This window comes from Indicator indicator, chromosome 1 (assembly GCF_027791375.1).
Source record: "Indicator indicator isolate 239-I01 chromosome 1, UM_Iind_1.1, whole genome shotgun sequence".
NCBI lineage: Eukaryota > Metazoa > Chordata > Aves > Piciformes > Indicatoridae > Indicator > Indicator indicator.
The window spans coordinates 63,828,882-63,856,148 of record NC_072010.1 but is presented as its reverse complement, the minus strand read 5'-3'; the positions used below and the strand labels follow the sequence as shown (position 1 = coordinate 63,856,148).

The 27,267-nt window shown below is 41.2% G+C and overlaps 1 protein-coding gene across 1 annotated transcript in view; it reads right to left on the bottom strand.

Annotated features, from left to right (window-relative positions):
• The window catches only part of COL4A2 (collagen type IV alpha 2 chain), a 140,856-nt gene that overhangs the window by 79,914 nt on the left and 33,675 nt on the right, over positions 1-27,267 (bottom strand). Inside the window, exon 2 of the mRNA XM_054381655.1 lies at positions 20,517-20,597. Coding sequence (XP_054237630.1) covers positions 20,517-20,597 — 81 coding nt within the window. The remainder of the gene's footprint in view (positions 1-20,516; positions 20,598-27,267) is intronic.

The following is a 27,267-nucleotide window of genomic DNA, read 5'->3' as shown; positions in this document are numbered from 1 at the left end:
ATACACTCAACAAAGCCTTTTACTTTCAGCAGTTGAAGCATAAAGAAGATCTCATTGCTGTAGAGTGTACCAAACTCCTCACAGCTCACTGGCAGGACCAGGCTCTGTGAAGAGGGAGCACCCCATATGACTGGGTCTGTAGTGCATCCCTGATGGTCACTTGTGTGGACTGGTATCAACCTCACAGAGACCTGGGTGGATGCCCATGGATGGGTACCCACCCCAATGCTGAGGAGCTTTGGGAGAATCATTCCTATATGTCCTCTTCCAAACTAGCCCAGGATAAATATGAAAATTGAGAGCAGGTTTCCCGTCCCTTCTCAACAAGCATTTGGAAGCATGAAGTATGCCCAGGTAGATGGGAGGATAGATGAAGAAGTTGGTATAGGCTGTCAGATGGAGATAATTGAAAAATCAGAAGCAAAGTTGTAAAAATGACTGGCAGTGGAGGTCCAAGAGGAAAGATGGGCCCTGGTGGCACAGAAGATGGGGACTCGGAGAATCAGCATAAAAAGAGGTTGATTTTTTGTTTGGAAAAAAAAATGGACAACTCATGACAGAGGGATTTTATGATCAGATGGGCATGAAGCTGGCTGTACTGTAAGTAGAAAATAATGCATAAAGGGAAGAACAGTTGGAATAGTTGTAATTTTGAACATTTAAAAAATACATGCTCCTGGATTACACAAGATATTCATTACACAGGAGGGAGCAGGTCCAGATGAGGGATACAAAAGTGATCAGGGGGCTGAAACACCTTATCTATGAGGACAGGCTGAGGAAGCTGAGGTTGTTCAACCTGGAGGAGGCTCCAGGGAGAACTAAGAATGGCCTTCCAGTACCTGAAGGGGGCCTATAAGAAAGCTAGAGAAAGACTGTTTACAAATGCCTGTAGTGAAAGGACAAGGGACAGTGGTTTTAAATTAGAGAAAAGTAGATTTGAATTGGATGTTAGGAGCAAGTTCGTTACGATGAGGGTAGTGAAACATGGGAACAGGTTGCCCAGGGAGGTAACTGAGGCCCCATCCTTCGAGATATTCAAGATCAGGCTCGACAGGGCTCTGATCAGGCTGGCCTAGTGGAGGATGTCCTTGCTCACTGCTGGGGGGTTGAATTAGATGACCTTTGGAGGTCCCTTCCAACCCAACCCACTCTATGATTCTATGGAGTGACAAGCAGGTCAGAATTTTGTACCTAAATTTTTGCTTCCATCTATAAGCTATTCAGTATTACCAGGGTGCTGCTTGACCGGACTGCTCCCTCTTCTGAGGATAATGTGGAAAGCAGGAGAGGAATGGGTGGTGACTGCCACTTCAGTTGAAAGATATTCAGTAAGTTAAATTGGAGGAGTAAGATGAGGTAAATTCCCCTTGAGAAACTTTCATGAATGCTCTGTTTAAAGTTCTGATTTTGTTAGCTTTCACCCAAGAAAGAAATTCTGGTCAGAGTTCTTCATTAAAAAAGCCCTAAACAACAACTCCAGTGACTCACAGCTCAACCACTTTGAATATCAAGACACTGATTTCACAGTCTAAAGATTCAGCTTAAAGTCACAGAGGAAGAAGTGCAAGTGGGCCAGCCCTGGACATCTCATCTAGTTTAGATACGTAACATCCCAACCTGCAGGTGAGGGGCAAAGCACAAAAAAAAAAATCTTGTAATTTAGGGATAGAAGTAACAGCGTCCTGAGGTGGTTCCAGGAACACACATAGCAGCACGTAACGGAAAGCAAACATGCAGTTCATATCACTTGAGCTCCAGATCTACTACCATAAAGCAGTAAAAATACATACCACACTGACAGCAAAAGAGGAGATTACATCATTGCAGGGACACATCTGACTCTGGCTGTAAAAGAACCTGGAGGAGCACAAATGACAGGCTAAAAGCTGGTAAGAGCCAATAGAACATTACAAGCACCATGCCATGGTACAAAGGTATTATGGCACTGGCCATAGACTAAGCTGGCCTAAGTTTCAGGGCCATAAACAAAGCAGGAGATTATTTCACAGCCCCATCAAAATTTATTCTTAGCATATTCATCCGACTGAATATTCAGAAGTCGGATAGGAAGTAAATGAAATTCATCAGTCATCAGCTGGCCAATGCTCCTGCATCCTGTAGTGTTTATGCGTTGTGCAATATTTCCTCTCCCAGGGAAAAAAATATGTGCTAAGAGACAAAATGTTTCTTTCAATCACTTGTTCTTAATAACAGTTTGTTGCTGAGGTTTTCTTTGCTTTGTCTCTGCTTACCTCACAACACTTCAGTATCTAAATATTAGTGGCTTCTTTGAAAGCCTTGCCTTTTGCTTAGTTTACATATCAGTATGTACACTTCTACAGTTTTTTCTTTCTGACAACCACCCTCTCCTTCTTCCAACTCATCCTAACCAATTCAAGGAAACTTCTGCTTGATTATGCCAAAACTTTGTACCCACGGAAGAAGGCACTTCCAAGAAGGAAGCATTGATGCTATTTGGCTTTAGAGATTAATATCTCCGCACGGTTTAATCTCAATTCTCCTCTGAAAGTCAAATTTAAGCAAAGATGGCCATTTCCTATTTCCATTAAAAGAAACTGAAAGGTTCTCACAGAAGGGTAAGCTGGAAGCTTAAGCATTTCCTTTCTGGACCCTCTGGAATGTCTTCATTACTGTTGCAGCTTTGATTTAAAACACCTGGGTCTTCCCCTGATCAAACACAGTAAAATCCTCCTGTGATGTTTCTGCTCTCTTATGAAACATGCCTTGCAACTTTCGTGAATTCTTAGATGCTTAGTTAGCTCTTAAAAAGCCAAACCTTACTTCTCGCCAAATTTCAGTTCTGGAAGCTAACCAGACCAGTAACCATGATAACAAGTCATCAAACTAGAAACGTCCTTGCAGGACTTCATCAAATTGTGTCTGGCGGAAATTGCTGTGATCAGTTCAAGCACACAGCTGGGGTGGGATACCTCCCGTAACTTTTTATATGTGCCTGCAGCCAAAGGGATTCATTGGCAACACATGCTCCAAGGGTATCAGGGACTCACTTAAAGAATCTGGCTAATTCATAGTCTCTGAAGCTGACTTGCTTTCCTGCTGGGTGAATGTTGAGGAAGTTCTTCCTTGAACTAAATGGTTGTTTAAGGGGTAAGCACAAGTTGGACTTGTATTTAAATTCATGATAAGAATAGATTATAGTACTTGAGAAAACACAAGCTGACCAACCTTCTTTCTGAAAACTATGCCAGATGTTTCAATAAACAAACTACCTGGATAGATTTTAAACTAATACTAGGTATTGAATATCATTATGGGAATGCTTTTAACTGAATTGAAAAAGAATTTATACTCCATCAGGCATGGATAACAGCTAGGCAGCTCTAATTGTGTAGACTTTCCAAGACTTCAAACAGAATTTCGTTTAAAGCATTAGGAATATTTTACAGTATGAAAGATCTCTACATAAAAAATCTCTTCTTGAAGCGAAGGATTCACAAATGGCTGTAAGAGTGTTCTAGTGACTTTTAAATACATGGCAGAGAAGTATGTTTATTCCACAAAAAGGACTCCTGTTGACTGAGTACACAGAAGCAGGAACACATTTAGCTTTACAGCTCTGCCATATTGCAGGACGATTCATTCAGCCAGTCGGTGTTCTGATTTACACCACATAGAGCATCTTTGAAGTCAGTTAAGTTACACAATGTATATAAATCAGGATAGGTCTCTCCCTACGACTAAGGATAGATAGAGAAGGAAAATCCTTAAAGGGAAAAGGCAGAACACAATGCCTGAGATGGGGAGAGTAAACAGCAACCCACACTGCAGCTGTGTAAACGCACAAAGCTCACAGACTAAGCAGACAATATGATGTGTATATGTATACAATGTGTTGGAGATTTTTAAGCAGATTTTTTTTTTTTTTTGGTTAAAGTGTACTTACTGTGAATGGTATTTAGCATTTACTTAGTTTCGGTAAACATGAAGGGACAACTGTCAGGCAAGACACAAGGAAATTATTTAGAGGATTTTTGATAATTACATGTATATATGACTGATACAATTAGTACTGGTTAGCAGAAACTATTACTTCATAAAATTATTACTGTGACAGTGATGTGCATGGCTATATACATACTTCATTAAGCAGGAGACTACTCCTGTGTTAGGAGAGCTGTGTGTCCCTCCAGTGAGGACTGGACATACTGTGGAGGGAGATGCAGAGGACATGAAGGTCTCCTTTTCCTGAGGGGGAGGACCCCATCACTATGCATGTTTCTTGTTCTGCTCACTATGTACAATGATGGGGCACAGGCTGAAGTGTCTCGCTAAGTTGTCATTGTTGGATCCTTGGGGCAGTGTCAAGGTCGCTCCAATCCTTCCCACAAGTGTTTCTTTATGAAGCAATCCTATCCTCTTTGGCCTTGGTGGTAGCCAGGGATCCAGACTAACCCAAACAGACCTGTTTCTGATTCCAGGTATCTGGAATAGCTTCAGTGGCACAATGCAGGAAGATGGGTGTCTCAGCAAGCAAGAGAAGCAAACCTGTTCTCTAGCACACTTGACTGAAGTTACCACTGCAGATCAGACTCTGGAGGTACTTGATCTTACAGAGGTGCCCTGCATCTTTAACAATGTCACTCCACCACATACCGTTCCCCTTCTCAAGAGATGCTTGAGCTGCTGTGCAAGATAGAAAATATGCTACTACACGCCTGTCAGGCCCCAAGAAAATCGTTCTGCAGGGGCAGGAGTGAGCAGCTCCCCACCAAGACACCAACAGCAGCAGTGCCAAGGCCAGCAGTGGGAGCAGGGCTGCACCTGCCTTGGCTGTGGAGTGGTAAGAGCTAGGTACTGTTCCTGGGAATGACCATTGTATTTTATTTGCCCACTCCATTCTGTCAAGAAAAGACACTTACCACCTTGGATGAACTGTGCTGGGCAGTACGTGAGGAAAAAGAGAAGGGGAGAGAGGCAAGGACTGCTGCTATCCCAGCACCCTTGCTACATGCTGAGCACAGGAGAAGGCATCAGGGCCTGCTGGCCTCCAGCTTCATGCTCTGTGCATGATCCTGGATCTACAGATCTACATGGTCTATTCACCCTCCTCTGTATTTTTGTAGGGACAGGAACAGCTCATTTCTTAAGCAGAATTTTCTGTGGTGGCCAAGGGTCTGCTGTGAGAACCAGCTGTATTTTATGATGACATTTTTCAGATGGCTTTATAATTCACCAAGTGGTTTTCTTAGGTGTGCCCTCTCCTCAGGCTGCTCTGTTGCTCTCCTGGGGGGCATAATGGTTTTCTCCCTTCTTCTTTGATGAAAAAACTCTATCTCCCCTTGAGAAAGCTACCCAGTCCTTCACCCCCCACTCTGTTCTGTTGCTTTCTGGATTTCTCTCTCACTTCTCTAATTCTAATGCTGCTGTGGAATTGGGTAAACTGACTTCTTCCATTTTATATTTACATTTCATAGCACATCCACAGCATCTGAGAGCTTTCTGCACGGATGTTTCAAACCACACCATAGGATCTTGGCAGTTACACATGACTTCAGAGATTTTATACATATATATATGATGTATAGTAGGAAGCACAGCACAAATCTTCTCACTTGATTTATTATAACCTTATGTCATTTAGCAAAACCAACTCTGCAACTGTTTGAAAGAAAGAAGCCAGCTGAGAAGGAGAGAGAGGACCTGCATGGGGAGCTGTGGCTCAGGCAATCCTGAGCAGTTTTACATGCTTGCAGCTGTACAGTTCAGTCAAGACCTTGCTGGCAGCACCAAGTACGAGCCAGCAGAGTGCAAACTCCACAGTTTGGCTTGCAAGGCTTTGTTAAAATAAGGAAAGTAAATGTATCTGTTCTCAGTCTGCACATTTACCTCTGCCTCTGCTTCAGTGGCAGGGGCTAAGGAGGAGGAGCTGCAGGGGACATCACCAGCAGCTGTCCCTTGTCACACAGGAGGAGCCCACCCTTCCATTGTCCTCCTGCCTTGTTCTGTACAGAAGCATAGAAGAAGGATAAAGCTGAGATCATGTAACTTAGCCTGTCCTAGTCTGCAGCACACACTGATGGTGGGGGAATGGTCCCTATAATCTCTGTCACCATGCAAAGTCCATAGTAAATATAAATAAAGTATAAGAAAAGCTGTGGAAAAGGGTGCAGGATGGTGTTACACCATACATCTGTGCCAAGGACATGGAGGAGGATGCACTGGAATGGAAAGGGAGTTAGTCTCACAGTGGTAAGGGATACTCTGCAGCAGCAGAACAGTTGTATTTGAACTGAAGAGTTTCCTGTGGAAAATATGCTCTGTCCATAAACCCACATTAACTACTGGAATACTGAACATACATGGCTTTGTCATCCACACTGTAGTGTGGTGCCCTTGGATCCTGTGCTGCTGGAGTCCCTGCTCACTAGAAAGAAGCTGCTACTGTGCCCCTCTGCATGCTGCTATCTCTGCTGCTAACATGGAAGTGTTAACAGTGCTCTTGGCACCATAAAAAGAGCCATAGGCCAATAGCTGCCACCCCAAGGAGTTTACATCCTAATACCACCAAACACAGCCAACTGTGAACACCACGGCACCCTGCGTTGTGAGGGGAAGAGTTCATCTCACAAAAAAGGCTTCTCTCATTCCTCTTCCAGCCTACCAAGAAGGGAAATCTCTTATGGGAAGCCTTCAACACAAAAAGGCTGGTGAAATGGCAAAGGAAAAGATGTTGCATGTTTGGAATCAGGTCATAAAAATAATAGAAAAGAAGTAGAGGATCTAGATACTTAGAAATAGCCCAAAGTGAGAGGTGGTCTATAAGGAAAAAAAGAGGCATTTTTATCACAAGAGAATAATATAGGCATATGCAAGTCCTAATTAAAATGGACAGAAAGACTATTTTGGCTGCTGTACCCTAAATGGAGTGAAACAGTGTGTGTACTGTGGAGGATAGTGATCACAAGAACTTTCTTTTTTTGCTCTTACATTGGTAGTATGCCTTGCCAACAACCCTAGAGCCAAATACACGTGTTTTTATAACAAGTTATACAGCTTGATAATATCTCTTTAACCAGTGATACTATATTAGCAAAAATTAGTTTTTTCTAACTAATAAAAAAAGCAACAATTACACACAGAATTTTGTTGAGAAACTATGACCCATACTAAAAAACCTCAAAAACCCAAAGATCTTTTCTTCACTGAGCATCTATGACAGTACTAGACAGACAGGAATTCAACAGATGTCTATGGATTCTGACAGAATATAATCTTTTCACAGAAAAATAATTTTAGCTTGTGGGAGAAAAAATGCTGCACAGATGTCTTATTTGTTTGGGCTTGCAGCTTATTTATTGTCTAGAGATGTTCTCCATGCCTAAAACACAGATTTCTATCCTTCAAGATCTTTCTTCTATGTGCTCCCAAATTGAATAACCGATTGTAAGATATTTTAATGCTTGTCACCATCTTCCAGATCAATGTAATGGAACTAGCTACATATACCTCAACAGCAGTGTTGATTATGCAAAGACGCTGAAAACCTTATGTACAAACTGAGGTAAATAAGGAACATTCATTCTCTTAAGTGTCAGTAAGAAAATGCTGAGAATGGGCTCAGTCTGTCTCTGCAGATGCTGTTCTTGATGACAGCCTGCTCATTCCCACATTCCTGGTCTCTCCAGGTCAGACTCAAAGGATTCCACTAATAGTTTGGTACTTACCAAAGCAGACAAAAAGAAAATGGGTCAATGTTACTTGCTCCCATGTGACAAAAAATACAGAAAATAGAAACAAGTACCATTTGAGAAACTTGTAAAGCCTTGGATACATGTCATGAGAAATCACTTACAATCTCTAGAGTGTAATTTAAGTGCTAAACGATGACCTGGATTATTCCCCTTGGATGCCTGTGTGAGCTACCCAGTTACAGAGCAAAAGCTATCATCCAGCCCCTGCACGTTCTTTAAACTCCTGATCACAGTAAGCAGAAATTGCATAACTTGGCCAAAAGCACAAAAGATATTTTTGCACAGTAGTTGCAGTGTCTGACTGTCAGAAGTCAAAGCCTGAAGATCTAATCAAACGGGCAATATATTTGTACTAAAACAATCCTGACAGCACATTTCATTTTCATAATGAAGTGTAAATCGTATGTGAAAACCAAACAAAAATATCAATGATGCATGAGAAAGTACTGTGCTGTGCAGACACTATCAACCAGAATGAGTGGAAAGATTAAAAATTATTAGATAGGCATGAAATTGCTTAACTGCAAGTACTTATTTTCTAAATAAGGTAAAATACGCTTTTGGTATTTCATAGGAAGACAGGAAGGAACAAAAAGTTTTTAATTTTAAGTAAAAAGGTATGGTAATGTTTTTAAATGGTTATGATTTACATCCAAAGGCTTTGTATCCCAGCATCAGTCATTGTGACTGACTTTGCACTGCTCATCACCAATCCTTTCTATTATTTCTTCACTACAGTTAAATTCTCTACAGTTACATTTTAAATTTGATTTTATCTTCTGCAATAAAATGGTTTTGGATACCTTATTGTGATTTCTCTTGCTTTTTGTTTCCTCCATTTTCATTCAGATTTGTGATTTGCAGATGGTCAAACACACTATTAAAAATTCTGTCCTCAAAATAAATTCCTAAAATACCAGTGAAATACCTTCTCAATTTATTACCAAACTGCCATAAGATTTGTGTTCCTCGAGTGTAACTGGTCCATAAATCAATGGAATACATAGGTAATGCAAAAGGCATCAAATGGTTTCATTTTAAACACAAGAGCTGAATCCACATTGCAAATAAAGAGTTAATCCAGCCCATTTTTTTCAGTCATAATTTTAAGTTACAACTGTAGTATTCATTTTGATTGATTCTTGAGCTTTACCCAACACTATTGAACTGTTCTCTTGTCATGCCAGTTGAGATTGCAAAGGTTTCTGATGTTATCTTGTAGGAGAAGTATCTGCAGAGATCTAACCTAGGTCAGCAGGCTCTAGAAAGAAAGTGCAGTGTATGTATGAATGCTGCATACCTGCACTTATTTTGCTGAACATAATGGATGCCAATCCAGGGAAGTTTTAAAAGGCGAAGTTGAAAATGGAAGTAGAAAAGTGGATGTCTCCTTTTGACTACCTTTCAGTCAAGTACCATTCTTTTCTCCTTTACTGCTGATTTGAAAGAGGTTTGGAGGAATTTTCCTTTCAGGGCTCAAGTAAAAGAAAGGAAGTGTGATTTCTTAGCATGGGATGGGCTTAACAATGCCATAGCCCTACAGATTCCAAACACAGTTTTAAAAGATTACTTAAGGAATCAAGCATTTAATATCTTGCTGAAACAGAAATGTTCTGCAAAAGAAGGAAGAATAAAAAGGATGGGAAAAACAATTAGTCAATGTGCATATATTGTTTGACTTGAAAGAAAGACTCTGTTTATCTTTTAAATGTTCTTTACAATATTCTGAACATTTATAAAAGAAAAAGTGATTTTGGTGTTCAAATTGCATTCCTCCATGTATTCAAACAAAACACCTTGCTTTTTTAAATTCACATTTTACACTTTTTTATTTGAAACAGAGTCTGAGGAAAACCTTTTACTGACTGTTCCTAAATCTCAGGTTTTGTGTAGAATGCACAAAACGAAGGAGGATTCATTGCATTTTGCTCATGGGAAAGTTATCTAAACTCCTTCCACCAGTTCAAAGATATCTGATGTTGATTAAACATGTATAAACAGAGCTAAAAAAAAGATGAAACATGCATATTTCACTCAAAAAAACGTCAGGACAAATGTACTAAAGAACAGCAATTAGAAACCAACACAAGTATCCAGCTATGTAGTTGATTGATAGTCAACATACGCCAGGTTAAGCAATTTTTACTAAATGAAACATTAGATCATAGATTAGGCATTACGTTTCAGACTGTTGACTCAAGTTCTGTCAAGCAAACCTGTATCTTGCCTGCCTTTGGTAGCTGACTAAAGATTATAGGCTTATTTACTGATAACACTTCATGCAGTTGAGCCTTAAGCCCAAGATTTAGATGCGTATAGAACAATATGAAGACTTCAGGGACTTAGGTATACTGGCAAAATGTTATAAGGCAGTGTTTTGAAAGTATAAAGAACAAAAGCATGGATTTCAAACTGTACCCTCATGCATTTCAAACTGTACCCTCAAACGTGTGAAAGGGAACTGCACTCTTGCACTCTACTACTAAAGTAGTATTTAGCTCTATCTGTTAAACATTTTTTTATGGTGACACCCTTCTTTACCTGTGTTTTGCTCTCCACTATTACCTTGACTAGAGAAAAAAATAAACTAAATCTTAATGTACCATACCAGACTTGACTACAATATTGAAATAATTAAGAGTGCCATCTTGCCATGCATAATGCTCATTAGTACCATTGGCATCTTGCTTTCAAATCTGCCACCACCATGAAAACCTTCCCTCTGAGAGCAGCTCGCCTTCCTGAAAGTTTTCAGAGACTTAACCTTGGTCTGTGAAACAATGTGACATTTTGAAGCATCTTTTTTTGGTACTTCATATTCATTCTAGTGTAGAATCTGACAATACTTTAGAAGAGACATGATCAAGTTCACTCTCAAAGCTTTGTATGTAGCGAACACTGGAGAGCAAATAAGGAAATTTTTTGAAACCATTTCTGTCTCAGGGAGATAAGAACAAAAAGAGAAAGACAAGCAAGGGTAGGCCACTGCAAAACATGCAAGTTTTGTGAATTTCTGGCTTGTGTGATCATTTGGATTTCTCCTGGTGGTGGGTTCATGTTTGGATGTTTGCTGAGTGGCTTACTGAGGATGTCTGAAGGGTGTATGAACTGGCAAGGTGCTTGCTTGATCCTTACAATGGAGGATCCTGCACAACAGAAGACCTTGCATCAGCCTATATGGAGAGGCTTAGGTCAGCTTGCCGTCTTGCCATGACTCCTAGGTACATGTCAATTGGGCCAGGTCCTCTTTCTTGCTACTTAGCTTAACCCGAGTAGAGCACCTCTCAAAGGAGAAGCCATACTAAAATAAAATTTCAAGAGCTAACAAATTGTAAGCTCAGGATGCAGGCATTCTGCACAAGGGTAAGGAGGCTTACACAGAGGCTTACACCCTTACACAGAGGGACTTAGAGAGATTGTATCAATGGGCCAATGTTAACAGGATGAGCTTCAACAAGGCCAGATGCCAGGTCCTGCACTTGGGTCACAACAACCCCAAACAATGCTACAGGCTTGGGAAAGTGTGGATGGAAAGCCATCTGGCAGAAAGGGAGTTCTAACGAAAAAGCAGCTGAATATGAACCAGCAGTGTGCCCAGGTGGCCAAGAAAGCCAATGGCATCCTGGCTTGTATTAGAAATGCTTTGCCCAGAAGGAGTAGAGAGGTGATTTTTCCCTTGTACTCAGCTCTGGTGAGGCCACACCTTGAGGATTGTGTCCAGTTTTGGGCACCTCAATACAAGAGAGATGTGGAGGTGCTGGAATGAGCGCAGAGGAGGGTGACAAAGCTGGGGAAGGGCCTGGAGAATAAACCTCGTGAAGAGCAACTGAAGGAGCTGGGACTGTTTAGTCTGGAAAAGAGGAGGCTGAGGGGAGACCTCATTGCTCTCTACAGCTACCTGAAAGGACCCTGTGGAGAGGCTGGTGCTGGTCTCTAGGTAATTAGTGATTGAACAAGAGGGAACAGCCTCAAGCTGTGACTGAGTAGGTTTAGACTGGACATTCGGAAATTTTTTTTCACAGAAAGAGTGGTCAGGGACTGGAATGGGCTGCCCAGGGAGGTGATTGAGTCTTTGAACCCTGGATGTGTTTAAAGGTGGTTTGGATGTGGTGCTTGAGGATATGGTTTAGGGGTGAACTTTGTAGAGTAGAGTTATCGGTTGGACTTGGTGACCCTGAGGGTCTTTTCCAACCTGAGCATTTCTGTGACTCTGTGAATCTGAGCAACAGAGCAGCAATAACTCTGTTGCAGAATGCAAGGAGTGTTACTGCTGACCCAGGAGGCAGGTTTTGTGTCTGCCTCCCCTGGTCCTAACAGAAGTCCTGGATTTTTTTCTCCAGAGATAAGAGTGTCTGAGCTGAAGAGAAACAGGTCCACAGGCAAGGCTTTCCAGGATGTGGTGAGCAGTCCCATCTCTGCTGTGGCCACTCTCACATGGCCACCATCAAAAATCCCCCTGATGTTGACTAAACATGTATCCAGAGGATGTCAGTCTGAGGGAAGGTGGATAATCAGCTTGGAACGAGAAGTCATATCTCTGATAAACTTTAACTTCCAGCTGACTGGCATGAGGATGTTCCTGGTGCAAAAGGAACCTTCCAGGGGAGGACAAAGCGGGTGATAGTAGTGGGAGGTTTGATTATTTGAAACAGATAGCTGGGTTGAACAGCTGAGAGGACTGAAGGGCCTGCTGAATGCAAAGGCAGAAGAGCCCATGAGATGTCCCGGTAGCTTAGTGTGTCAGAAGGGAGAAACCAGTGGCCACAACCTATGTTACACCACTGATGCAGAAAAGTAGAGTAGCAATGTCCTAGAGGTTCAAATCAAGGATGCTGTGTAGGAGACCAAAGTCCTTGCAAACTCCTTAGAATAAGAGAAACCTGCGCAGGAGGAATGGGCTGGACTTCAGCCAGAGTGGAACAGGGTTGCAATTATTGAAAATGAAGAAGTTCACAAGGAAATAGTTAACCTAGAAATAGGGGGAAGATTGACAAACCATGGTAGAGCACCTGGTTCAGATTGAAGGAACTTAGCAAGGAGACACAGCTAATGCTCAATACATTTCGGAAAAGGCAAGGGAGGAAATGAGTATCATAAATGTCAAAAATCGGGAAGGCAAATAACACTATTTACAATCCCATTTGACTGGTGCTTGCAACAGAGATTGGGAAACGTTTCTAAATGCTTCCACAGCAAAACTAGAGATCTGAAAAAAAGGGATTATGGAATCTTACTGTTTAGCAACAAGTGAAATACCTGGTGGATCAGGTGTCTCATGCGGGTGAATGGAGGATAACCAATAGCATACTGAATTGTTAGGCTACAGGTCTACAGGAATGATATGATACATGCTACAGCCAGAGCAGTGGCACAGCATCTGAAGGCTAAATCAAAGTGTAAGAGGGGAAAAACATACTGGGGGCAGAGGAGAGCATTAGGGAATCTTTGTGGGTAGAAGTAACAGAAAGGTGGGTCTTGGTTTGTATGTAGGATGACTCTGTTAAAAGACACAGATCATGAAATACTCAGTGAAATTAGAGAAGTCAACTAGTCTGAGTCTGTTTGATAGGCATCCCTGACCATGGCAGGGAGGTTGGAGTAGATGATCTCTAAGGTCCCTTCCAGCCTGAGCCATTCTATGATCCCATGAAGTTGCAAAAACAGGCCAGGTAGTAATGTTAGGCACAGTGCCTCATTCAAATGAGATAAGGAGGTAAAATTATTGGACGCAGTAGCTGATTCTTAGCTTGGTGAGCCCTGGGACCTGCTCTGGGTTTAGTCTTGAGTGATGCACAGCACCTACTTTAAGAGGTACTAGTAGAAGAATTGCACTGTAATAACTTCACAACATGACTGAATTTAGTGTTGTAGCGGAATGGAGTAAGCCAAACAAATACATCACACAGATACTCAATTTCAAGAGGAGGAAATACATTAAAATCACAAAAATAATAAAAACCTAAAAATGCAGTCAAAAAGGCAAGAAGCCTAAAGCAACCTGGAGGCTTTTAAAAAAGACTGTATTAAAAGTCCTGGTAAACTGCTTGTCACATATCAAAAAGGAAGTAAATCAGTTCAATAAAACCCCTGCATAGCTCATAAAAGAAGATAAAGAGGTTATGGTAGGTAAAAAGGTTAGAATTTTAATCATTACTGAAATGAACATGAAATCCCATTAAAAATAGATGAATAGCAAATGGCAGCTAGGATGGCTAAAAAAGAATGTGAATATTATGCAGAAGATCATCAAGCTGATAGTAAAAAGTTGTTTAAAGGAAAGCAAGAAGCCATCAGGGGAAATAGCAGTACCATGATGCCAAACGCTTATAAGGGACATGTAGGGATGATAAGGCAACAGCAAAGAAACTCGGTGAATTCTTTACTGCTGAAGGTGTTTGAGAAAGTCCTAAATCCAAACTATTCTTTGAGCCAGATTAATTTCAGGTAAATTAGTAGTAGTAGCAGATAAAAGTAGATAAGGCAGCTGTTAGTAAGTGACCAAGAGTGGGTGACATTCACTTGGGATTTTTGAAAGAACTAAAGTATGAAATCATAGAACTTCTGGCCAAGGTGTCTAACCCATCATTACAAACTGCCACTGTACCAGCAGGCTGGTACCAACCAAGCTCCCACATGGAAAAGACAAACTGTGGGTCAGTTCGTCTGACTTTTCTTCCTGGCCAGAAGTACAATAATCCTTGTATCAAGATATACAATAACTGAGCACAAGGATAAACATGATAAAGCAGGCCCTAGTGACCATAATATATATGGACTTTCAAAATGGCTTTGACAAAGTACTTCATCAAAGCTTTTTTAAAATAAATTTCCTCAGAGTTGGAAGAGAGATGCTTTCTTTCTGAAGGCTGTTACAGGATAAGGTTAAAAGAACAGTGTTTGATGGTCACATTTTAAAATGGAGATGCAACAGCAGTGAGTTCTCTCCTAGACACGGGTGCTGGAAATAGTTAAGACTTCAACAGTGAGCTAGATAAGGGACTGAACCATGAAACATCCAAGTCTGTAGATGATACTAACCTCTCTCAGGTTGTTAAATGCCATGCTGGTGATGGAGGATGGGGAGATCCAGTGATCTCCCATGCTGGGAGATTCAGAAGGACCTCACCAAACCTGGGTGGGCAGATAGGCTTCGCTGCTGGAGGGCATAAGGAAAGGTACTGAGAAGAAAACAAAGGGTGTCGTTTTGTTGCTAAGACCTTGGTGCACCCACAGTCCTGTGTGCTGTGCACAGTCTGATCTCTCACAGAAGAAAAAGAATAAAAGGACAATGGGTTGGAGTGTTGCCTCCAAAAGAGAACCTAAAAAGACTGCAACCTTTCCTTTGGACAGGAGAAAGCTGAGAGGAAATATGTGAGTTTTACAGAATTAGGAAACTAGTGAACAAGGCAAATGAAAAACTGCTCCTTTCCAGATCTTACAGTACTAGAAATAGAGTGCACTTGATGAAGTAACAAGAAATAGGGCAAGAGGAAATGGTCTCAAGTTGTGCCAGGGAGGTTTAGATTGGGTATTAGGAAAAAATTCTTCACCGAAAGGATTGTCAAGCATTAGAATTGGCTGCCCAGGAAAGCAATTGAGTCATCATTCCTGGAGGTATTTAAAAAAAGGTGTAGATGTGGCACATAGGGACATGGTTTAGTGGTGGATTTGGCAGTGTTAGGCTGATGGTTGGACTTGATGGTCTTAAGGGTCTTTTCCAAACAGAAGTGATCCTATGATTCTATACAGCAGAAGGAGACTGGGTTAGAACAGGTCAGACAGGGATTTTGTATCATTTTAGTAGTAAATGTCTTGCTGGTACAGAGAGTTGTGAAGACTCAGTTACCACAGTTTAAAAAAAGGATTAGACAAATTCAGGGATAAACACAGACACTGAAGAAGCATATAAGTACATCAAGTCTCTACTAATGGGATCTTGGCTCCGTTGGAAATGGACTGTGGAAAGTTGTCAGACCTCTGTGCTCCCCCTGCATAGCATTTCCTGCTGTCACTGTTGGACACATATTAGTGGGCTAGAAGAACTACAGGTCTAATTTAGAAAGACACTTCTTACGCTCTGTTTTGTAAAAATAGAGTAAAATATCAGAGTTCATCAGTTAGATCAACTTACACTAACCAAGAATTACAGAGAAGCTACTGCCATTTTACTTGTTTAGAAGCCAATTAATTGTGGTGTTCAAAATCACACCACCAGTTAATAAAATGTTTTATTTGATTTAAACATTTCTTTAAGACAGAAGAATGGAATTGACTTTAGGCTATATTGTTGTATTATATTTTGTTGATTTTTTTAATAATGAAGAAATCCATCTTCTAGAGATAGCTTATATGTTAAAATATAATATTGTGTGGAAAATACTTGTAAGAAAAGACCACACACTAATATAGCATCAAAAAACAGACAGAAATGATTACAGGTGAATTGGTAATAGCTTACCCTCCGTCACCACATTAGCAAAAGCAATATAATAGATATCTGTAAAGGAGTTATAGTGAACTGTCATGTCAGCCTTGCTTAAAAGGAAATGTTTAGGCATTCCCAAAAAAGGGCCTTTATGGGGAAACATGAAGCTGTCTTTTAATTTCACATTTTCCATTATTCCAGCCCCTTGGAAAAACAATGGCTAAATGGCTTGAGCACCTTTAGATGCTTGACTCAGACAGAAAGTACAAAGTGAAATTTCAACAGAGTGCATTTTCTCACTCTGTAAAAAGCTGAAAAAGATTTCTACTAATTTCTACTTTCTACAAAGCCTTCTGAATTGATAATGAAGTGGGGTCAATTATAAACCTCAGAAAGCCAAACAGTTGGCCATTGTACTGAAAGGAGTTGTTTCCTACATAAGTGCATTAATGTTTAACAATTTTTTAAGGTGCATATAATGTACTCTGCCCAATGTGTGGTTTTTCAGGAGTTGCAATAAAAAACTACAAGAAAAAGAAAGGAAACAGAAGTTTTTCATGCATTTTTCCTTTAGTCTGGAGTTTCTTTTGCATTCAAACCAGAATTTCAGTAGCATAACAATGCTTCCCTTTTCTCCTTTCCCTCTTAACCAGGCACCTGGGTACTCCTTACAGTATTTTCTCCACATCTAGCTTAGGGAGAGGATGCATCTGTTGTCTTAGGAGAACAACTTAGAAGAACTTGTCCTAGAAATAAATGAGAAGATAATTCTGTCTCATCTTAGGGAGAAGATGAGTCTGTTGCCTTTCCTTTTCAGCCTGTGCTCTCTACCAAGGCTTATACCATTGTTTCTTTTCATGTAGATTTGGACACCCCCGATTCTCACTGTAACTTGGCTGAGCTTTTTGCCAGATGTGAGAACGGAATATGAGGGTGAGGTTGATCCTTAAGCTTGGTTCCTGTAGCCCCAGCTCCAACCACCTGCCTAATAGCAAGGTACAGTTAGATAGGCTGCATGCTCATATCCGGCTAACAGTAAATATGCAGCTAGGTTTAAGTAAAATAACCAGACTGCAGTGAAAAAGAACAAACACTAGAGTGTCATTAGGCACTAGGAAAAACTTATGGAAGAAATTCCATTTAGTCTTTTTCTGTACAAAGGTGTGAACTTGAAAGGGGGGAGGTGGGAACTTCAAGAGGATGACGTGTGGCCCAAGAAAGACACTCCTTTGGAGAAACTTCCACGAGTAACAGCTCAGCATTTGCTACAAATGGTCAATGTGGTTATCAGCAATGTCCTATGATTCTTGGAATGTCTAAATTTTACGTGTTTTACTCCTGGGAATGAGGCAGAAAGAGTCTTTCACAAGTGTCCTGGGAGCAGATCTGATTAGAAGTGGGAGGGTTGCAGGTTAGCTGCTGCCTTTGCCCTGCTGCAGCAGTTCCCTCACTGCTACAGCAGGCAAATGAAGCTTCTGTTTCATTTTCCTGTTCCCACTGGATTTCATCAAGCTGTGTCTGAACCCAGGGAAAGCTGCAGGACTGAGCCCAGCCAAAAAAAAAAAAAAAAAAAAGTGTGGAAGAAAAATTAAAAAACACGTATCTTTTTCCAGAAGGCCTGCTAAGTACCTGCACTAGATGGCTTTTTGTCCTTACAAAGTGCCTGTATGGAACATGATTCAACTTTCCTGTACTTTCATGCCTAGCTTCATCAGTCCTGAACCAAAAGCAATATAGACAGAAACATAGGGCTTCCAGCTGTCCTGCATCTGGAGATCTTGCACAAATCAAAACCTGGTTGAATCCTCACATACCCAGGCAGTGCCTCTGCCTCTAGCACAAAGCCCCCCAGAAGACATCAGTAGGCATATTCTGTAAAAATGTTTCTTTCAAAAACAAAGCCATTGTGTTAAGATAATAAAGACTTAAGACTGTAACTGAAGCAATGGCAGAAAATGAAGTAGAAGCACATGTAAATAAAAAGTAGGCATTTTTCAGAACTCTTCTGCTTCCACAGATTGCAATTTTATTTACCACTCCAACAAATTTACTTCATTCAACAGCTTCTGATATGTATTCTGAAGCAGTAATCCAAAGAAGGTGCTTTTGTTTGCCTGGTTTTGAGAGGCAGGTCTCTTCAGGAGATGGTAGGGCTCACAGGTGTCTGCAGATCCTTGTAGCGCTGCTCCCACCTGAGTTGGGATGCCCCGCAAATGCCCCGCAAATGACAGGTGTGTTGTCTGAGATGGAGAGTCACTGCAGAAGCAGGCACTGACAGACTGCTTCAGGCACTCTTGCAAGTGCAAACACGCAATATGTCTATTGTGCATGTAATGAGTCACCTCGAACAGAAAATGTGTGTCGTGCCAGATTATACAGAGGTTTTGTGAAAATAAATATTCCCATTGAGGATTAGCATGAGACCAGAAGCTACGCCAAATTTGACTAGTCTCTAAAGGCCAATCTTGCTCCTTAAACCAGATGTTTAACAGAGGCTGGGAAATCTGAAGAGACCAGCAGACAAAAAATACATGCAGTGTATGCTGACTCAGAATGAGGTGTATCATTTCAGAGAGTTCAGATACAGCTTTTATACAATTCTTTACATCACTTTCCCCAATACTCCTTCACATTCTACACAATTAACCACAAGTAACAAACTACAATTTATGTTTTGTAACATTTCCCTTTTCTCTTTTTTTTTTTAATGTCTATTTAAAGGGAGGCCAGTGTGATTAGTTACTGGGGTTACTTACTTTCCAGAAATAAATCAAAGAGGGAGGGTAGCAAGCAAGTGCATAAAATTTGACCTCGTCTCCCAGTCTAGATACTAAGCAACTCACAGGTAGCTCCCTGTCAGTGGCACTTAACTGGTTCTCTACTCTGTTAATTTTAACATTTTCCGCTTTTATAATCTATGCAATCTTTAGCCATGTTTTTTGTCCTGCAGTCTTGGCAACTTGAAATGAAAGTTTGTTAAGTCAATAAGGAATGTAAAAAATATTTCAGTCACAAATATTTGGAGTTTTGCAACAGATATTTTCACGAATTCTAGTAGGGAACAAGTACACCCATGCTTTGCTTTTAGGAAAAAAAAGGCACTCAAAAAGCCATTGTAATGTCATACTTGAAGCCATTTCATACAGCATCAGTTTTTGACTTTCAGTGCCCTTGGAGGGAAGTGGCAGAAAGCACTCATCAAACTTCATGTGCTGGATGATGAGGATAAGGCAGTAACAGCTGGAGAGAGCCCCACCAGAAGCTGTGACTCTGGGGAGGGTTTGTTTGTCCTCAGCTTCAACGATATGCCATTAGGTTGTTATAATGGAAAGCAGACCATAAGTGGATCGTGGTCAGGGGATGGGAGTATAACCATTACAGTCCTCATGGCACAGTAACCCCAGGATCATATGACTTCCACAGAGACATCAGGACTTCTGCTGTAAACAAGAGTGTTCTTTGCCTCCCACCTACACTGACTTTCCTACCACCTCTTCCTCTGTTCAGACGTGGAGTCAAGCTTGAGGAATGCGATGGGAATGGGAACTGACAGCCTGCTGTGTGGAGGGAAGGCAGAGAACTAAAAAATCTTATGAGGACTGTGATAGCAGAGTGAGCATATGACCTACCATCACATCTCTTGCCTAACCTATTCTTAGAGATGGATGGATGGGATGGAAAAGGCTGAGTCACTGTCTCAGCTGCAGAAGACCAAGATGTACAGAAGGTGCCTGCCAGATAGGGTTCCAAGCCACACAGGATAGGAACCGCTCTATTTCTCAGAGCTCTTTGTGGCAGGTGGCTAATCCCCTCCACCCTACTTCCTTTCCTTTGCCTCATTCCTTGCTATTCCTCAAAACAAAGAGCAAACTATCAGCAACAATCTAACACTAGAAGTACCAAGCAGTTCCCTTCTAACAGGGATTTCAGGGTTTGAAGGCCTGGTTCCCTTTTGCTTTAATGGAAATCACATGTACGGGGTAACTTTTCATCAGATTTTGCTGGAAAGAGTTCAAGAACATTACTGAGCGGTTTTGTCTATATTAATTTAGCACTGTGACACAACCCAACTATCTTCTAGCATATAGCATCCCTAAAATTCTTATCTGATCATCTTGATGTGGCTGTTAGGTATATTGGCCCCGATCTTTGAGAGAAGAATCTGCTATATTTTATAACAAAGTATTTTTCGAAATCTACAAGCTCTTGAGGAAATTAGACAAAAAACCCCACCTTTTTCCTGAAAAAAAAAAGAATTATTTGAATATTCTTAGTACTCTGATGAAAATCCACCTATAGCAAACAGCATTGAACTGGTACCACCAAGAATGTTTTGTAGGAAAAGTGTTACTTACACGGCTTCCTTTTTCAGGGAAACACTGACAACCTCCACTGCAGTCTCTGCCTCCACATGGTCCTGTGTATTTCTTTCCACCCTGCAAATCAGAATACACATAAAATGAAAGTTAAAAAGAACCAGCTACAATACCTGGCACAGCACAATAAACTTTGATCAGCAGACTTGCTGGGAACTTACTCATGATAAAACCACAATCGGATCTATGATGAATCACAGAATCAATAAGGTTGGAAAAGACCTTGAGGATCATCAAAGTCCAACCTGTCACCCAAGACCTCATGACTACTAAACCATGGCACCAAGTGCCACGTCCAATCCCCTCTTGAACACCTCCAGGGATGGTGACTCTTCCACCTCCCTGGACAGCACATTCCAACAGCTAACACCTCTCTCCATGAAGAACTTTCTCCTCACCTCGAGCCTAAACCTTCCCTGGTGCAGCTTGGGAAGCTTTTCAGTACGCAGCTTTTCAGTATAAATCTCTTTAGGCTATGCCAGTTGTGAGTGGTTTTCCAGTTCTTAGAGATCAGCATCAATAAATATAATGTTACTCTATTAATTTCCTTCCACATTTTAAAAACATTGCAGCTCCATGCTGAGCAGTATCTCACACATCTTTTTGACACATGTAACATATCATATCACAGAAGCACAGCTGCTTGGATTCTTTGGGGACATGGACTAAGCCCTAGGTCACAATGAAACACATCCTTCTATGCATGTTCTAAATCGTTGTTATATTTTAAAATACTTATGGGTGGACATAAAGGAAGACATAGGTATCATGTTCAAAATCATAAGACAAACTCCTGTCCTCTCCTCTTCAAAGCCTCCCTATTCTGGAGGCACCTAAAATTTGCTAGCAACCAACCACTGTGACCAGGAAGTCAGACCTAGAGTAAGTAGACAGCTGCAGTTACATCTCTCCAGCCTGTCCAGAACCACCGTGGTCTGGGCCACAAATACATGGATCACAAAATATGCACTACTCCATGCAAATACAGGGATGAACATCAACAGGCAGGCCAGCTCAGATTACATGTAGCACACATTGCCTGCATGAAATGCAGCAGTCACAGTCAGTCTTGTCCAGAAACCTGAACAGCAGAGATGCTGTGCATGCTGTAGTGTGACTTCTACAACTGTAACTTAATAATCAGGAATACTGTGAAGAGCAGCTTGTGGTCCACCTAAGCCCAGGGTACCGAATCCCTGAAAGTGCCCCAGCAGCCTAGTAAGTAAGCTGGGAAAGGAGGAGGGGCTTTTTATCATTATTTCTGAACGTGGTTTCCCACACAGCAAATAATTAACAGAGCTAGAAGAAAAAGATGGAGGACTAAAGTCTAGTGGCTACTGAAAGGACACCTTGGAGTCACAGCCCTCCATATGAAAATAAGCAGGGTAGCTTATTTTCTCTCCCTAGATAAAACCTCAAGGCACTGCAGCAGTAAGGCAACGAGTCAGGCTCCATGTCTCTTGCTCCCCTTCTGGCTCCAAGAACTCTGAATGCTTAGCTGTGCAGCAGCAGGAATGAATGGTCCCTTCAGCCTTCCTGCTTCCTTCATAGCTTGAGCATACCACCATCTCTTGGAAAAGAGGCAACAGAGGTGTAAAGAAGTCCCCAAAACAGGATGGGTGCTCTGAACTGCTATGCTGTTGCTTAAACAGGCAGTGATGTTGCTATTTCTGCCTTTAGCCCTAAATCAAGGAGCTAAAACACAAAGAGGAACTGACACTGCCATACTTAGCACTTTTCATGTAGCTCTATGCGATCCCCTGCTCAACACATGAGGTTGCTGGATCATATTTCTCAGGTATCTACTTCTGCCATTACACTACCAAGAATCTGAAAACATAGCTCCAGGCTTTAGATCTAGATTAGGTAGGGAGCAAGTACCTAGCATTGTCTAAATATTTCTTTGGTCGTATTTGTATAACAGCCTCTCAATTTTATGACAAGCAGTTCCCAAAACAAGTTCTTATGCTTGTCATGAGTGGGTTCACATTTGCATCTTAATTATTTTTAAATATTAAAATACTTTTGTTTCAGCTTTATATTTAATTCTCAAATTTAATGAAACAAGTAGGTTTTCAAACTGATAAAAGAAGTTCACAGGAATGAAACCATACTCTTAAGTATTGAAAGGTTAGGTGTTTGATTCAGGAAATTAATTCACAGATGTAAACAGTGTTCTAGGCCATGTTGTGAAGTCTGCTTTATGTTGAGGCTATTGTTTAGAAGAAATAATAAGCCAAGACAGTTTTATAAACTCCATCAGCTTGCTCAAATTGCTCCATTTCCATTTTTAGTTAAATACTTGGATGGCCACAAACTCACTATCTCCATGTTGTTTTTCTTTTTCTTACAAACCTATCTGCAGGTGAAATGTGCATCTCTTTCTCAGGTTCCTTCACTTCAGAGTTTTCCTCCCAATTCTTTTTCAGAAATTAAGAGGAATTCTATTCATCTGTGTAGATGCATGCCCTGTGTGCACATATAGCACTCAATGGACAGTGGCATTGAGTGCACCCTCAGCAGGTTTGCTGATGACACCAAGCTGTGTGGTGCAGCAGACATGCTGGAGGGAAGGGATGGCATCCAGAGGGACCTTGACAGGCTGGAGAGGTGGGCACAAGCCAACCTCATGAGGTTCAACAAGACCAAGTGCAAGGTCCTGCATCTGGGTCGAGGCAATCCCAAGCACAAATCCAGGCTCGGCAGTGACTGGCTGGAAAGCAGCCCTGAGGAGAGGGACTTGGGGGTGCTGGTGGACGAGAAGCTCAACATGAGCTGTCAGTGTGCACTTGCAGCCCAGAAAGCTAACCAGATCCTGGGCTGCATCAAGAGAAGTGTGGCCAGCAGGTCAAGGGAGGTGATTCTCCCCCTCTACTCAGCTCTGGTGAGACCCCACCTGGAGTACTGCATCCAGTTCTGGAGCCCCTATTACAAGAGGGATCTGGACATGCTGGAATGTGTCCAGAGAAGGGCCACCAGGATGATCAGAGGGCTGGAGCACCTCTCCTATGAGGACAGACTGAAAGAGTTGGGGCTGTTCAGTCTGGAGAAGAGAAGGCTCCAAGGTGACCTTATTGTGGCCTTTCAGTATCTGAAGGGGGCCTACAAGAAAGCTGGGGAGGGACTTTTTAGGATATCAGGTAGTGATAGGACTAGGGGGAATGGAATAAAGCTGGAAGTGGGGAGATTCAGGCTGGACGTGAGGAAGAAGCTCTTAATCATGAGAGTGGTGAGAGCCTGGAATGGGTTGTCCAGGGAGGTGGTTGAGGCCCCATCCCTGGAGGTGTTTAAGGCCAGGCTGGATGAGGCTCTGGCCAGTCTGATGTAGTGTGAGGTGTCCCTGCCCATGGCAGGGGGGTTGGAACTAGATGATCCTTGTGGTCCCTTCCAACCCTGACTGATTCTATGATTCTATATTCCTCAGCAGGACACATGTCTTCATTGAGGACAAGTGTGCTAAATAGTGCTGTAGAGCCTTGTTTTATTTGGACCTGTAAAGAACAGTATATCCCAGTCTAACAGTAATAGATTGACAGATGCAGTAATTTTATCACACAATTTTTCACTTGCGCTTACTGAGAAAACAACAAGGAGAACAATAAGTTTATTTCTTTCTTAATTAGCACTGTTACTCTAAATTTGTAAAACTGTTGCTATGGAGAAAATAGAGTATGAATCAGAACTATGGCAAGATATTTGTCCCCTTGGAGAAAAAAAAAAAAAAAAGCCGGTTAATGCTTATTTCCACTGGAAGAAGTTCAAGGTCTATTGTTTGTGTACTATCCACCATCCAACATTTTAATGTGCATGCTGTAACAATACCAGCAGCTAATGTGGGGACACAATTGTTTTCTTCCACAATTTTAGGAAGTTTGTTTTTGTTGTTGGTTTTTTTAATTATTATTTTCTTATTTTACGTCCTTCTATGCCCATAAATTATTCAGATATTGAAGAGAAAAATGTGGAAAATTCTCCAAAGGTAAGGAATGGGAGAACACTTGAGACCAGCATTAATACCTATCTCTTCTGGATTATACTTAGGCTCTCCCTATTGCCTGATTTCCACTTCTTCATTTTTTTGACTGCTTGTGGGATGACTTGGAGAATTTTTAGTAAAATGCACCATTTTCTACTTTATTATCTATGAGCACTCAATATTTTCTTGATGGCATTCATTACTAGGAAGTTACAGTATAAAACACTGTGTTTAAAAGGTTGTTAATGTTAAAAAACAAATATGGTAAGGATCCTTGTAAAACTTCATCAGAAACAATTATAAGCATGGCATGCAACTCAGATGAAGGGAAATCAAATGGACATGTGTCAGTCAATAATTAGGATACAAAGAGTTTAAAATTTGCAATGGACAATGTAGAAGCCCCTTTGGAAGTGCCCATAGCTCTCACCATCAGGCATGTTCCTGAAAGGCTTGCTGTGGGAGGTTGGAGAAGAAGGGATAAACTTGTCAGGAAGGATAGACTTAACCTGAATACCAACTGCAATAAGAAGGAAAATAGTTTTGCTACTCAATAGCCCTTGTGTGTGATTTATAAGATTTCTGTATAGTAACTTTGTAGCAATACTAACAGTAAGAAATAGAATAGTAATTTAGTGTGTCTTGCAGTGATGTAGTTGTGAATTAATACTACTACTAACAGTGGTGTGTTGCCTTGCCAATTAAAGTATTAGGTTCTTAAAGATGTGTTCTTTAATCAGCAAACATTATTAAGTTCCATCTAACACCTCCAGTCTAAAAGAGGAAAGTTGGATTTGCTGTTTAAGACCCCACTACAAAGCTTCCATTTCATTCTGGAGGCGGAAAAATGTACTGGCCACCTCGCTCTCCTGCTGGCAGGAGGACAGTCTTGTTTCTGGTCATGCATACAAGTATGTGCTGCCTCAGCCATATGGGTTCCAGCCAGCTTGCTCTGGGATTTGAAAGCCAAGCAGAAACTACCACACATGAAGGGCTGGAGACAGACCCTCAGCTCTGTGGTCAGGTGGCACAGATCTGCATAGGTCCATAGTGTTCAAAGCAAGGCATGTATTGAGCAGACCTTGCAGACACCAGTTCAGAGCAGTCTAGAACAGACAGATATCTGCAATCTGCTCTCTGCCCTCTTATTTACTAGCTTAGGTATCTCTACAGAGGCCCATATGAGTATGTGTAGCTCACAGTGCCTGAGCTCTGGAAAACGTGGTTACAGCTCCTTTATTTTTAAAATAGATCTGGAGAAGATGATGAGGCAGAGGAAGACTGAGTGAAGCAGTTTTTCTCTGCCCCATTCATTGCACACAATAGCACAGGAGTCATTGGAGTCTCAGAAAATGGGAGACCTAACTGCAGTTCTCTGTCAGAGAAAATCTAACATACCCCTACTCCTAGAAAAGCTTTAACCAACTGGCTGTGAACTAGTTTGTAATGGACAGAGACAGAAGGCAAAGCAATAAATGGAAAAGGAGAAGAGGGATTTTTTCCAACTCTCCTTTTAATATCATTGGGTCACTGTGCTGGAATGAATGTAAGATTGATGTTCAAAGTGAATGCTATTTAAACACAAGCAAGAGAAAACATGTAAGTGTCATCTATGTTTGTAAAGCTTGTATATTTGCCTACTGGAAATACCTTTTTGTTTTTTATGTATGTGAAATAGCAGGCAAAAAATGTGGGTGTCCTGATACAAAATCTTTCTTCTTTCTTCCTCTCTTGTTTTCTCATAATTTGTCCCTGAACAATATCACTTCTGTACTTGTACATCTTCTACAGAAGACAAGTTAAATGCAGTTTCCTTCAGCTAAAGTCTTAACCCCTCCCCCCAAAACATATATGTAGTTCTTTTAAAACATTTCCAAACATTAATGATGTATTTATTACTAATCTTGGCCACATTTGTGTAAACATTATCTGTGCGTGCCCATTCAAGTACCTTCACTTCAAGGATTGGTATTCTGACAAAGAACAAAGGCCACCAGAGGATAGACCTCAAAGTACAGTTCTATGAGTACAGAAAGAGCAGGAAATATAAGCCATTTCCTTACATACAGCTCAAAAAAATTACGGAAATTATAATGAAAATATTGCAACATGAAATCAAAAGACTCTGTACACTGACGTTCTCTTTGATAAACTTGTGCATTAACTTCTGCCCTGACAAGCCTTAATCTGTTCTCTCCATCAGTTGCAGTGGCTCCTCTGAGCCAGCTAAGTTTCACTAGAACAGGTTTTAGAAGGTCTGGGAGCTTGCTGAAAAGCTAAACTATGACTGGGTGTGCTGACATACCACAAACTTCTGCAGCATGGCAATGAGCAGCACATTTGGATGCTTCATGTCAGACTTCAGCCTGGAAGCCCCAAGGGGATTCCTGACATGCCTATGAGGCCGCCCTCTGTGTCACTGCCTAGGAGACCAGCCCACCCCACATCTCTGTTTCCACCTCTGTTTTGACCTTTGAAACTCATGTTCACTTGAAATTCAGTTTATAAAGCTCTGACTTGGAAATATTACTATTTTGCTTTCTTCAAAATAAAGGAGAAAAAAAAAAATAAAGTGGGAGTATGACAGGGAACTCCTGCTGTTGATCAACCAGACAGATGGGAACTTCAGTAGTTTCAAATATGACTGAACAGTTGTATTTGCTCAGAATCAGCATTTTGACTCCTTAGAGGTAAAAACATTTGTTGCCTGGATGCCAAGCTTATTTCTCTAGAAACATGTATAAACATCCATTC